This window comes from Mus musculus, chromosome 7, assembly GCF_000001635.26.
Source record: "Mus musculus strain C57BL/6J chromosome 7, GRCm38.p6 C57BL/6J".
Classification (NCBI taxonomy): Eukaryota; Metazoa; Chordata; class Mammalia; order Rodentia; family Muridae; genus Mus; species Mus musculus.
The window spans coordinates 44,463,578-44,476,754 of NC_000073.6; the positions used below are offsets into that span (position 1 = coordinate 44,463,578).

General features: G+C 55.6%; 2 protein-coding genes and 1 non-coding gene across 14 annotated transcripts; all 3 read left to right on the forward strand.

Moving 5' to 3' along the window:
• The first annotated feature begins 1,857 nt into the window (after window positions 1–1,857).
• On the forward strand, window positions 1,858–4,174 carry Aspdh (aspartate dehydrogenase domain containing). The gene is made up of 7 exons (NM_026690.1): window positions 1,858–1,958; window positions 2,513–2,657; window positions 2,894–2,978; window positions 3,087–3,236; window positions 3,308–3,528; window positions 3,602–3,756; window positions 4,066–4,174. Exons 1-7 carry the CDS (start codon window positions 1,895–1,897, stop codon window positions 4,107–4,109), a joined length of 864 nt encoding a protein of 287 aa, NP_080966.1. The 5' UTR covers window positions 1,858–1,894; the 3' UTR covers window positions 4,110–4,174.
• A 228-nt stretch (window positions 4,175–4,402) lies between these two features.
• Window positions 4,403–8,081, forward strand: Josd2 (Josephin domain containing 2). Of its 12 annotated transcripts, none has more exons than NR_153758.1 (6): window positions 4,403–4,613; window positions 5,230–5,392; window positions 6,835–6,960; window positions 7,282–7,410; window positions 7,536–7,730; window positions 7,838–8,081. NR_153758.1 is itself a non-coding variant. In NM_001205070.1 (6 exons), the coding sequence occupies exons 3-6, from the start codon at window positions 5,247–5,249 to the stop codon at window positions 7,935–7,937; spliced, it is 567 nt and encodes a 188-aa protein (NP_001191999.1). In that variant the 5' UTR covers window positions 4,403–4,613; window positions 4,729–4,840; window positions 5,230–5,246; the 3' UTR covers window positions 7,938–8,081. The 12 variants fall into 12 exon arrangements, 11 of the variants coding, with proteins under 11 accessions (NP_001191999.1, NP_001192000.1, NP_079644.1 ...); NM_001205070.1 differs by lacking the exon at window positions 7,282–7,410 and adding an exon at window positions 4,729–4,840; XM_030242887.1 differs by lacking the exon at window positions 7,282–7,410 and adding an exon at window positions 4,729–4,840 and having other exon boundaries at window positions 4,452–4,582; window positions 7,838–8,075.
• Mir7052 (microRNA 7052) lies at window positions 6,770–6,834 on the forward strand. The gene has a single exon (NR_106019.1). It is a non-coding gene; the product is annotated as a microRNA 7052 (primary transcript).
• Window positions 8,082–13,177: the final 5,096 nt, after the last annotated feature.

The following is a 13,177-nucleotide window of genomic DNA, read 5'->3' on the forward strand; positions in this document are numbered from 1 at the left end:
CAGTAGCTGCCCTTCTGTGTCTCTGTCTCCATCCCCATGTCTAGCTGTTGTTCCTTTCTGACTCTGGTGCCTCCCCCATCACACACACAGCACACAACCCAAGCCAGAAGGGACCTAGGACCGCAAAGCTCCAAGGGTAGCATGGAACAAGAGAACTAACTGTGGGATACTGGGGGGGTCTGTGGGCCACAGTGTGGGCAGGAGAGCTACACCCCAGCCTCCCCGGCTTGCTCCATGTGTGCCTCCCCAGAAACGGGAAGCCATCATGCCGCTTAACGGGACCGTCCGTCTATAGGCACGGCTGCCTAGGAAGCAGCACTGACAGTCTGGGGGACACTAGTGAGCAAGTGGTTGTGTCCCCACAAGAGAGTCCCCTCCACACACATCCCTGGCTACTTGGGAGACAGAGTCTGCACAATGGAGGTGCACAGAATAAACAGGTCTGGACCACATGAGGGACACGGTAAGTAGACCAGGGACATGGAGGGCAGAGTCACCTGCAGCGTCTGCAATTACCAAGGAGAAAAATGTGCAGCCAGGCCAGGACTAGTGCTAAAGTGGGGACATTAGTGACATCTCTGCATGACCCATGTGTCCAAGGTTTAACCTCCAGACAGCTAAAGTTACCTGGGAAGTTTGAGAAGGCCTAGGGAGATAGAGAGGTAGCCAATCAGGCACACAGCACATGGACCCCTGGGCTAGCCTAATGCAGGCTTGGCCTGTCATCCACACATAGCACAACTAGACCCTCTGTGGACAGGGAAGGCCCCAGGGTGCACACCTCTATCAGAGATAGGGAGCAGGCACCTCCCCTCCAACTCTTTGAACCCTGTGTTCCTGCCCTCTTGTCCCTGTCCCCACTTCTTCCTGATTTTTCTAACTGACCCCACCCCTCCATCTTCTCCCTCCCTCCCCAGTGCTAAGTGGATTCTTTATCTGTGACAACTGTCAGGTTCTGGCCCTATCTCCTTCCCCACCCAGCTCCTCTCTGCTGATGGAGCCTGGGACAGAGCTGTTGCGCATGCACTTTAGGTTCTCCATCTTTTCTGCTTTCTCCGCAACCATCTCGGCTAGGATCCTGGTTACCATGGCAACAATGCGGCTGTACCAGGTGGCAATGGGGGCAGGGAGCTGGCCTGCTGCAGCCTGACATGTCCCATGCCAGGCCTGCCAGCCAGTGGCTGGGCTCATCCTGGGACACTCAGAGACTCCCCAAGCCATGCAGGTCCCTTCTTCATGGACAGGAAAGGAGACAGGAGGGGGTCAGGGGACCAAGAATACAAAGAGGCTGGAGATTGTGGCCTCAAGGTGGAATGAATGGTGGACAGTTAAGGTGAGCTCAAGGACAATCAGACACTGGAGTGAAGAAGGGGACTCCAGCCAGGACTGAGGAGCACGGAGGACTGGGAAAGACAGGACACAGGTGGGGCCTGCAGGACCACATACATTCCAGCCAGACCTTTCCACTTAGACTTTAGAGGGGGGAAAAAAAGGAGATCAAGAGGTTTGTAAGGGGCTTGGTGGGAGACCTAAATTCCTGTCCCCAGTTCTTCCCCCATCCCAAGGAAAATGCAGTCTCCATGACAACCTGCTGGCCAGACTGAGGAGGGGGGCTGTAAAGGGAATTTTCTACCTCAGCAGGAATGGGAGAATGTGGGCTGCTCAGGAGGCCGTGGGGTAGTGGGCACATAGGGCCATGCAAGGCCTAGCTTCCAAGCCACCATGCCAGCCAGCAGGAGGGCAGAGGGCTGGAAAAGGACACCCTCCCCATCCTGTTCCCTCCCTCAGTGGAGAGAGTCAGGGGTCAAAGTCCAAAGTTCATTCACTGTCAGGCCTGGTACAGGGGCCAGCAAGCACAGCAGATCCCCCACAGCAGGGTACCTTGTTAAAGACCATGGCCACCAGTACGCTCCCTCAAGTTCCTTACAAGGTGGGGGTGGTGGGCTATGGCCGCCTGGGTGAGTAAGACCTGGCCTGGGGTCTCTTTCTATGCCCTGTTCCTAATGTTCCAGAAACATTTGCTTCCATCTATCTTTCACCCCAGCCTGCCAGCCCAGCCTGCCTTCTGCCCACTCACTGGGCCTCCCTCTGTCTCTCTGTGTCTCTCCCTCTGAGAGAGTGTTTATCTCTGGGTATCTGCCTCTCTCTAGGTCTCTGTCCTTTCTCTGGGTCTCCAAGGTCTGTCTGTCTCTGTCTCTCCCCCCCCCCACCTTCCCCTCTTCTCTCTCCCATCTTCTGTCTGTCTTTCTTCTTGCTCTCATCTCTGTGTGTGTGTCTGGGTCTTTGTGTCTCTGTCTCTGTGTGTATGTGTCTCTGTGTATGTGGGGCATCTCTGTCTCTCCTTTCTAGGTTTCTATGTATTCTGTCTGTGTGTCTGTCTGCCTCTCCTCTCTGGGCTTCTGACTGTATTCTGTCTCTAGGTCCCTGACCCCCCCCCACCCCCAATCTCCCTGACTTAGGAGGGGAGGGTCTCTCTCCTTTCCTTGGATCCCTAGCCCTCCTGTCTCTGCAGGACAGTCCCTTGTGTCCCGCCTTCTGGCTCAGGGATCAGAACTGGGCCTAGAACTTGTTTTTGTGTGGAACCGTGACCCTGGACGGATGGCAGGGAGTGTGCCCCCTGCCCTGCAGCTCCAAGACCTCACTGCCCTTGAGGAAAGGTCAGCGCCCCACAGAAGGAGCCTCCCCAAAGCTGCTTCCTGCCTCCCTGTGTCAGACAACCCTTTGACCCTTTCTGAGTCTCAGTGCATATAAAGAGAAACTAGAATGCACCCACTATCCCACTCCCCTCCCTCAGCCAGGGTAAGCAGTGCTATCCCTCCAAACCCTGAGGACCTGGGAGACAGGAGACCTGACTCTTCTCCAAGGCCCTCCCCCTCCATGTCTCTCTTCCTAGGCACCCTGACCTTGTGGTAGAAGTGGCCCACCCCAAAATAATCCATGAATCTGGGGCACAAATCCTTCGCCATGCAAACCTCCTGGTGAGCCTCCTTGCCCCTCAGTGAGTCCCTCTCTGTGTTGGCTGCATCCCACCCTCCAGCAGTAATCTGGGTCTTGGCCTTGCCTCTCTCTACCATCCGTGTCCCAAGGTGGGATCCCCCTCAGCTCTGGCTGACCAGACCACAGAGCAGCAGCTCCTGGAGGCTTCAAAGCGCTGGGGCCACACTGTGTTTGTGGCCCGAGGGGCCCTATGGGGCAGTGAAGACATCAGCAGACTGGATGCAGCCGGAGGCCTCCAGGTGAGGACTGTCTGGGCTGCCAGACGGAACATGTAAGAGTCTCAATCTCCTGACCCTGCCATTGCTTCCAGAGCCTTCGAGTCACCATGGCCACACATCCTGATGGCTTCCGGCTGGAGGGACCCCTGGCTGCAGCCCACAGTAGTGGGCCCCGCACAGTGCTCTATGAGGGCCCTGTGCGTGGGCTCTGTCCCTTGGCCCCCCGAAACTCTAACACCATGGCAGCTGCTGCCCTGGCTGCCCCCAGTCTAGGCTTCGACCGTGTCATTGGGGTGCTTGTGGCTGACCTTAGGTAAGCACAGGGCGTAGGTGGCACAGCTGTGTACACTCCGGGTGGACTGACTGCACTTCTCTGCCGGCTGCAGCCTCACCGACATGCACGTGGTGGATGTGGAGCTGCTAGGACCCCCAGGGCCTTCAGGTCGCAGCTTTGCCGTGCACACCCACAGAGAGAACCCAGCCCAGCCTGGCGCTGTCACCGGCTCTGCTACTGTTACAGCCTTCTGGCACAGCCTACTGGGTGCGGCAGGCCCCTCCAAGGGTCCCTTGGCGTTTGTGCTCGGCAGAGCTCACATGTTGGGTGTCCCAACCCCAGTTTTCTGTCTTTTCTCATTCTTAGTTCTCACTCCCAGGCTCTATGAGCCTCTCTTTCCCCGCCCCGCTTTCTCTCAGCATCTGGGTCCCCCTCTAGGTCTCTACATCCACATGCCACATCTCTTTCTGAGTATCCTCCTTGACTTGTACCACATTACCTTTTCCAAAACCCACGTCCACCATGGCCACCTGCATGTGTCTGTGTTGTCATCCTAGTTTTTCATTCTCCCCACAGGCTGCTGTCAGCTCACCTCCAGACCTGGGATCCACCTCTGCTGAGTCTCCTCCCCTACTACCCTTACTGTCATATTGACAACTATGGGTCCCAGTAAACATCAGAGTTCAGCCCACTGTTCTCTTTGGCCTCTTTGGTTCCTTGTCCCCACCTCTATGTCGTCACGCTTCAGCTACACACTGAGTATGACGCCATAGCAGCAGCGTGCGAGCTCATACACAAACCAGCCCCCTGAAAGCTATCGCGAGATCACTCGTTACCACAACTCCCAGAAACCTCTAGGCAGCAGTGAGCCCTGGGAGAGAACGAGAACTGGCTGCTTTGTCCGATGGGAGTTGTAGTCCCACGCGGCAGAGCAGCCCCGGAGGACTTCCGGACTGCGCGTCCTATTTAGACGCCCTACGGAGGCCTTCGGGAATCGCAGTTCGGCGCGCGCAAGTCGCCGGGAGCTGTAGTCCCTTTCGCCTGCTCAGTCAGCGTGCTACCACCCGGTCGCTGCCTAGGGAATGCGAAAGCGGTCGGTCCCGGGGAGCAGAAAGGCCGGCGGGGTGAGGGCCAGGCGGGCGACAAGCAAAGGCGGGTGGGAGTGTGCCTGGTTGCCAGGTGACAGGAAAAGGTGGGGGCTCCTGTTGCTTAGTAACTGGTAGAGGGCCTCGTTGCCAGGTGAAGGGAGGCGAGAACCCTGGTTATTGAGGAGGGGAAGTCTTTCGTTGCTAGGCGACCAGAAGAGACCCTGTTACCCAGAGACGGGAAAGGAGGAGTCCTCCATTGCTAGGTGATCAGAAAACGGACCAGGATACCCAGAGGGTGGGGTTGTTCTGTTGCTTGGGAACTAAAAAGGTATTGTTTCCTAGGGACAGAAGGGGTGGTAGTCCATTGCTAGGTGATGATGATCAGGACCCTTTTGCTTGGAGACATGTAGTGGGGGTGGGTCTCTATTGCCAGGTGAGCAGATGAGAGCCTCTACTCCCCCCACTCCCAGGACTGGGCTCAAAAGGTGTCTCTGTGCTCTGGAGACAGCCTGGGAAATAGGGTCAGGGCCTCACGGCCTCCTAAGCTAGCCCCAGTGCCCATCTCAATGTCCATTGCCCAGGGACCCAGGAATCTAGAGAACCGAATGAGCAAGATCCTAGGTGCCTAACACCTCCTTGTCCCACCCCGCAGCAGGAGCTGAGGAGGGCATGTCTCAGGCTCCGGAAGCAAGGCCGAGTCCACCCTCAGTGTATCATGAGCGGCAGCGGCTAGAGCTGTGTGCTGTCCATGCTCTCAACAACGTCCTTCAAGAGCAGCTCTTTAGCCAGGAGGCTGCCGACGAAATCTGCAAGAGGTGACTGCCATTGTTCCCCGCCCTGGAAGAGCAGGGCTCAGAGAGGCACGGGAGCCTTCCTGGGACCCTAGCAGGGCCAAGGCTCCGATCCAGGAGCTGTTGCCTGCCCTCCCACCTGCTGCTTCTCACAGCCTCAGCCCCAGCTTTGGCCTCAACCTCTCTTATCTGAGCCTCTGTCACAACCTCCCAGCTGTCTGTTTTTCTTCTCCTGGTCGTCCTACACACAGCCCCACAGCTGCTTGCCCCCTCCTCTGCTTCTATCCCTCTTTGGTTCCCCAGAACTCCTAGGGACTAGCCCCGGGCCTTCAGGCTGAACTCAAGGCCTTGTGTGCTCGGGTCCTTGCCTACCTTTCTGCAGCTTCATCCTTCGATGTACTCCTAGGCCTCCAACAGGCTGTTCCCATGTTACACAAGGCATTTTTTTCCCCTTCTTGGTCCCTTTGTTTGCGCCTCACAATTTCAACCATCACTTTTGTAAGAAACTTTCTTGAATCTCTCTCCCCATTCCCACCTCTAGGCTGCAGGGTGCTTCTATGGGCACATAGACACCCCAGCCTGTAGTCCTTGCCCAGATCCACAGGCAGCCCTCATCTGTAAACTTCAGACTTACTTAGAACATACGCATCTCTCTTTCTCCAGCTCTTTCTCCAGGGACATGCTGAGCAGCTCGAGCTGAGGCAGATGTCACAAGGGGGAGAAGGCTGGGAGAGCTGCAGACATGAGTGGCTCCCTCTTGACACTGCTCGCCAAGGGTCCAGGCCTACAGAGGAGCAGGGCCACAGAGCTGGGGAGAGCTAGAGGGAAGGCTTGGGCACAGGGACATCTGGGATGGGTGGCTGCTAAGAGCTGGTGCTGAGGCTATGCAGGGCCTGCTTGCCACTGGAGGAGGTGGGCGTCTGTCCTGGGATGATAGGGCACTAGGGATGCCTCTGAGCAGGGTAGGGCAGGGTGTTCCCAAAAGAAAGGGGCACTCTGTATTCAGATATGGCGGCATGAATGTGACTATCACCCAGGGACTCTGAGCACAGTCTTGGGTCTGAAGGCTCCTCTCCCAGAAGAAATGACATCTGAAGCTGGTCTGGAGAGAGACCGTGACGAGTGGGAAGAATGGAGGGGCAGGGACTTTGTCCAGAGCACTTGGGAGTCACGGGAGAAGTGGAAGTAGGAAGGGAGCAGGGCAACTCAGGCTCCTGGAAGTTGAAGGTAGGCTAGAGGGAGAGACTAGAGGCTGGGAAGGGTTTCTGAGTGGGAAAAGATAAAGCCTTAGCCAGTCTAAGAGTACAGGGCTCAGGGGTGGAGGGAGAACAGGACGTGAGGATGATAAACTGTGTGGGGGTTGAAGAGAGACGCGTCAAAGGCCAGGCTCTGGGCCTCTCCTATCATGTGGGAAGGTGGAGGCCTTTCCAGGATTTCAAACCTTGGCTCTGCCCCCTCCTTCCCAGGCTAGCCCCAGATTCCCGGCTGAACCCCCATCGCAGTCTCTTGGGCACCGGCAACTATGATGTCAACGTGATCATGGCTGCCCTGCAGGGCCTGGGCCTGGCCGCTGTGTGGTGGGACAGGAGGAGGTAGGGCCTAGGCTGTGGGCTGCACTGCCTCTGGGCGTGTGGGATGACACAGAGGGTGGCTTGAAGGGAGCCAGGGAGGCTATGGCAGATGGGGTCTGACTGAACGATGGGCTGAACTTATAAACTTGGTACCAGTCCAAAGGGTAGCCAAATGAGTAACTTACGATTAAGGTGGGAAAGACAGAAGTTAGTCAAGAGTAGTGGAGCCATCTTGTTGGCCCAAGGCAGGACTAAGCGGGAAGCCAGCCTGGACTGCATATGGAGAGCCTGGGTCAAAAGGGCAAACAACAAAAAGTTGAGGTTCTGGGGTTCCATTGGCAGAAGGCTTCCCCGTCACATATGAGGCCAGGATTCCATCCCCAGCACTCCATCAACTGCTGTAGTGGTGCACATCTGGGATACCCGAGACCCTGCCTAAACAAACCAAAGCTGGAGTTGACAGATAAGAGGGTAATGGGTCAGTGAGTGAATAGACGCTCATTCTGGAGAAGGAAGCAGGATCCAAGTGCCTCTGTGGCCCGCAACCCAGACCTCAGTGACTCTGGGGCCTCATGCTATATCCCTCCCCTCCCCAGACCCCTGTCCCAGCTGGCCCTGCCCCAGGTACTAGGCCTGATCTTGAACCTACCCTCTCCTGTGTCGCTGGGGCTGCTGTCCCTGCCACTGCGCCGCCGACACTGGGTGGCCCTGCGACAGGTAGATGGCATCTACTATAATCTGGACTCAAAGCTCCGGGCCCCTGAAGCCCTGGGGGACGAGGATGGAGTCAGGTGAGTGGTAAAGAGAGTGACAGGCTGGGGCCAACACTGGAACTGCCCTGCAAGGAGATGGACCCGCCTGGACTGCTGAGACCTCAGTCTTCCACTCTCCCCCTCAGGACCTTCCTGGCAGCTGCCTTGGCCCAAGGCCTGTGCGAGGTGCTATTGGTGGTGACCAAGGAGGTGGAGGAGGCCGGCTGCTGGCTGAACACAAGCTGATCTGCTGCCTGCTCCCACAGTCCTAAGTGTCCAGTGCCTGGAAGGGCCTGCAGCTCCAGGCCTCAGGAGGCCTGCACCCTGCCCTAGGGTCCCCACTCCCCCAACCACTGCTGCCTCAATAAATCTGCTCTTTTGTTATTTGTGCCTGGGCTCAGCTCCTGGGGATTGCTCTCGGTCACAGGCCAGTACCCATAGGGAGACAGAAAACAAAAACCAACATGTCGCCTCCCAAAATCAGAATAATATAAGCAGAAGCAAGGATCACTCCACTTTAAGGTTTAGACCATCAGTGAGAAGGACAGTAGTCCCCAAAGATGACCATGGGTCCAGCAGCCTGTGACCATACCCCTTGACTTCCCAGGCGCAGGGGGAACTAGGCAGCAGACAGGACTGGCTATAATTGGCCCCCTCAGGAACAAAGTCCCTGGATGTGTTGGGTAGCTGGGTAAAGTCATAGGGCCTTTCAAAGTAAGAGAAGGCCAGCCTAGGCAAGGTATTTACCACTGTTGACAGTGGCTTGGACACTCCTCACAGCAACCTCAAGAAGCTGGCACAGTGGCTGCTATTTTCTCAGGGTGTGCTGGATCCCTGAATAGGGCCAGTTGGGCTCAGCCTTGAAGCAGGTGAGGGACAGACTGTAGGGTGGTTGGAGGGATATTCTAAGGCGCCAGACCTACAACTGCAGCAAGTCACCCAAGCCAAACATGTTCAAGAGGCTGCCAAACTTGAGGACCCCAAACTCAGAAGTCGCTGATGTGCCCAGAGTGCTGCAGCCCTTCTGTCATCACCAGTTATTTGGGGACGTGTTGACAGACACGTCTATATGGGGCAGAGTGGAATGGGAAAAGGACTGGAGCCAGGAGGTGGGCCCAGACAAGAGCACCCTGAGCAGACAGGGTAATCGCACCAGAGTCACAGAGAGGGGGAGGAGATGGCCAGGATCTGGCCCTGAGCCCCAGGACCTGTGGGAAACAAGGGGAGAGATTGTCCTCAGCTGATGGGACAGGCTTGGGCAACAGGGACCCACGAGACCCATTCAGGGATTATAGGAGAGGAGGGGTCCAGCTTGGAACATGACACCCTACCCTGGCCAGGATCTATCCTAGTAATTAATTCATCTGGGGATGCAGGCCACACCCTGACACCACGCTAGTAAAAGGAAGGGATTCATGTGACACCCATCTCTAGAGCCCCAGGACTTGGCTGGCCTCCTGGAACCTCCCAGGGTCTCCTGTCTTTCTGTCTCTGTCAGAGTTAACCCTTTCATTCTCCACCACTTCCTTGTGTATCTATCCTTCACTCCTTTTTGAGACACAATCTCTCTGTATAGCCCAGGCTGATCTCAAACTTGCCATGATTCTCTGGCCTCAGCCACTCAAGTGCTGGAATTACAGGTGTATTCCACCACACCCCACTTCCGCATCTCTTTCCATGGCTCTGAAGACCCTCTGGATCTCTGGGTGGGCCTCTTATCTTCTCTGTGCCTCTATCTCCCTCCTTCCTGCCCACCCTTCACCCCTGCCCCACCTGTCGCCTGTCTAGTCCCGGGGAGAGGACAGCTGGCAGGACTCCCTGAGTGTTTCTATTCTTGGTCTGAGTGGTGCAGCCTGTGACAGCCCAGGTGCACCCTCCACTGTGACCAAATAAGGTCCTAAATGAGGAGCGTGTGAAGGGACGGGATTCAATGCCTCTTGTTTGCCCTCAGTGCAGACTTTGTGCCCTCACTGACACCACCTCTAAGAGCACCCTTTGCCCTAACATGCCTGACAAGGCCTGTCCTGAAGATAGGGGCCCATGAGGCTTCCCTGCTGTGGATATGGGCCTCCATACTGACCCCCAGGAGCCTGGGGCACAGGCCAGGAGAGGAGAGGCTATGGCACGGCTGCCTGTGCAGCTGTTGCTGCGGTGCTGACAGCTGAGGCTCAATTTAGCTGCAAGGCCAGGGTCTGGCCAGATAAGGTGTGGATAGGGACAGGGCCCGCCCCTGTGGTGCCCCTTAAATTGCAGGGCTTTGGCTAGGGTTGGGGGCACAGACACCAAGGCCAGGTGAGAGGGTCCTGCTGCGCTGGGGCCCACAAGGGCTCGGTGTCTCTCCACCTGTCTGCTTGCCTCTCCTGACTGGGCTCCTGCCTTCCATACCCCCATCCTCTCCTTCTCTGCCTCTATCTCCTCTCTCTCTTTCTCTCTCTCTCTCTCTCTCTCTCTCTCTCTCTCTTTCTCTTCCTCTGTGTGTGTGTGTGTGTCTCTCTCTCTGTCTCTCTATCTCTGTGTGTGTGTCTTTGTATGTCTTTCTTTGTCTCTCTGTCTCTGAGTATCTCTCTGTATGTGACTCTCTCTCTGTCTCTGTGTATCTGATTTCCCATCTCTATCTTTCTCTCTCTGTCTCTTTCCATCTGTTTCTCTCTCTGCCTTTGTGTCTCTCCATCTTTCTTGCCAATTTTCTATCCCCCTTCATCTCTCTGTCTTTCTCCATCTCTGTCTCTCTCAGCCTAATTTTTTCGTCTCTGATGTTCCTTCCATGTGTCTGTCTGCCTCTCCATCTGATTTTCCTTCTCTCTGCATTTCTTTTTCCATATCTGTCTTTCTCTCTCTCTTGTCTCTGCCTTTGTCTCTTTCTCTCTCCATCTCTCTGTCTCTCTTTGATTCCCCCCTCTCTATCTCTGCCTGCTTGTTTCCCACCCCTTCCATGCCATCTCCTATTTTCGGGTCTCTCTTCCTCCCTCTCTGCTGGGGCCTGAGCCCTGTGTTCTCTCCTGAATAAAGCTGGTTCTGTCCTGGCTCCCCCTTCTCTGCCTCCGTCTTTCCTTCCCCCTCTGCCCCCACCCACGCCCAGCCCCAATCCTGGTTGAAGGGCTCAGTCCTGGCAGCAGGGGCATCCCCTCCTGCCCTACACAACAGGACATAGGGGTGGAAATCAGGGACTCGAGACCAGAGAGGCAGGGAGGAAAGTCAGCCCAGATGAGGCACAACAGGTCATGGGATGCAGAGGCCAGGCAGCACCCTACACCAAGCAGACCAGGCTCCCCTCCCCCCTCGGGCCAGGCTGTGCCAGCACCAGGACAATGCACCCTTGTCTCCTGTCCTGACAGCTGGGGGCTCCTGCCTCCGCCTCCTTCAGAGGGGCCAGTGGCTCTCTGCTCTGCCCTAGGCAGGGGAATGACCCTGGGGACTAGGCCTAGGGATCTACCACCTCCAGGCTCCTGTCTCTGCCTGAGCCCCAGGGTTCTCTCATTATTCTGGTCACCCTGGGTGTTTGGCCACCCTTCCTGTGCGCTGCCTCTGCACTTCCTGTCCTAGCTCTGCTGTCCCTCTACTACATCCTTCCTCCCCTTCTGGTATGTGTGGTCCTCCCCACTAGAAACCTTGTGAGCACCTGTCGTGTATGGGGTCCCAGACTCAGGGACTCCTTCCTCTCTTGCGCCTGCTCCCACTCGCCCCATCCTCATCTCATATTTGTCTCCTCCCCTTTCTGCCCTCCTGGGAGAAGGAATGAACACACCTTGAGCCTCTACTGTATACCAGGGGTTCCACTAACTTCTTTACCTCATCACACCCTCCCCGCACCCCCCCCATACCCCGTCTCTTCTCCCTCCCCTCCCCCTCTCACTGTTTTCTCCACTCTCTTCCAAGACAAAGAACGCATTTATTGAACACAGCTCTGGTATGCATTCTCTCCCTTGTCCTCCATTCTGCACTGACAATGGTCTCTGCCAGCCTCTGCTTCCTGCTCCTCTCTGCCTGGGGAATATGGGCATACATTGGGCACCAGCTGTGTGCTAAGCTTTTTATAAACACTTCCCTCTCTTCCCCTTCTGTCCTTTGCTTCCTACTGGCTCTCCCCCCAGGAAAGGGAAGGGGCACTGATTGAGCACTGAGTGTGTGCCAAGCCATCCACACCTATGCCTCTCTTGGCGCTCTAGCTCCTCCTCTGCAGAGGAAGCAGCAACTATTTCAGGCAGAGGGGTGAGGTGCCCTTTGGGAGCACAGCTAGGGTAAGGATGGGCCAAAAGGCTTCAGGGCTAAGCAGGAACCAGCCCTTGTCTCCAGGAACGTATCCAGAAACAGGCTGATGGAAAGAAGTGGCCCCCACAGCTAGCCTGAGCCACCTATTATCCTCTTTGTCCCCTCCCTGACTCCCCCACTCTTCTCACTTGTGCCTCATGCCATCTTCCTTTGACCTCTTCCCATCTCTGCCCACATGATATGGCTACATGAAGCTCATCACAGATTCAGACACTGCAACCCCCCTGAAGGCCAGCTGCGTTTCCTCCTCCCCTCCTTCACTCTACTCTTCTCCTCTTCCTCCACCTCCTCCTCCTCTCCCCTTCTCCTCTTCCTCCTCCAACTTCTTCCTCTCTTCCTCTTCTCCATCTTTCTCCTCTTCCTCTCCATTTCCTTCTACTCCTGTCCTTTCATCTCCTCTCCTTCCTCCTCTTTTATTTCCTCCTTCTCCCCCATTCTCTTCCTCCTTCCCCTTGTCCTCCACTTCCCGTTTCTTCTCTTTCTCCATGTTCTTCTGCCCCTCCTTTTCCTCTCCATTTTCTCTTCTCACATCTCCTCCTCCTCCTTTTCCTCCTCCTCTTCCTCCTCCTCCTCCTTCTCCACTTCCATGTCCCTTGCCTTGTCCCATCTTCTTTCTGCTCCTTCACTTTCTCTTACCTCCTCTTCCTACAACTCCTCCTCCTTTTTCTTCTCTTTCTCTCCCACTGTTTTCTTACCCATCTCTCCTCTCTCACCACCTCCTCATCTGCCCTTTCTTTCTCATCTTCTCTCTCCCTCTGCTCCTATTACATCTCTTAATTCTCTGCTTCCTCCTCTCCTACCTCTTCTTTCCTTACCCTTTCTTTCATATTCTCCTTCTCTTCCTCCCCCTTCTTGTTTCTTTCTCCATTTCCTCCTTCTCTTCCTCCAACACACCCTCCTCATCTCCTAAGCATCCTCCTCTTCATTGCATCCTCATATATATATGTGTGTGTGTGTGTGTGTGTGTGTGTATCCTATCTTTCCTCTTTCTCTGACTTCCTTCTCTTCCTCCTTTTCTCCCTCCATATTTCTCTTCCTTCATCTCCTTTCTTCACTTTCTCCTCTTTTTTTTCTCCATCATCTTCTTTTTTCTGCTTTTCTCCTCCTTAGTCCCACTTTCCTTTTCTTCTAATCTTCTTCCTCCTCCTCTCTTCCTCTTTTTCCTCTATTATCTCCTCCTAATTCATCCTTTCTCCTTTTCCATCTTCTCTTCCTTC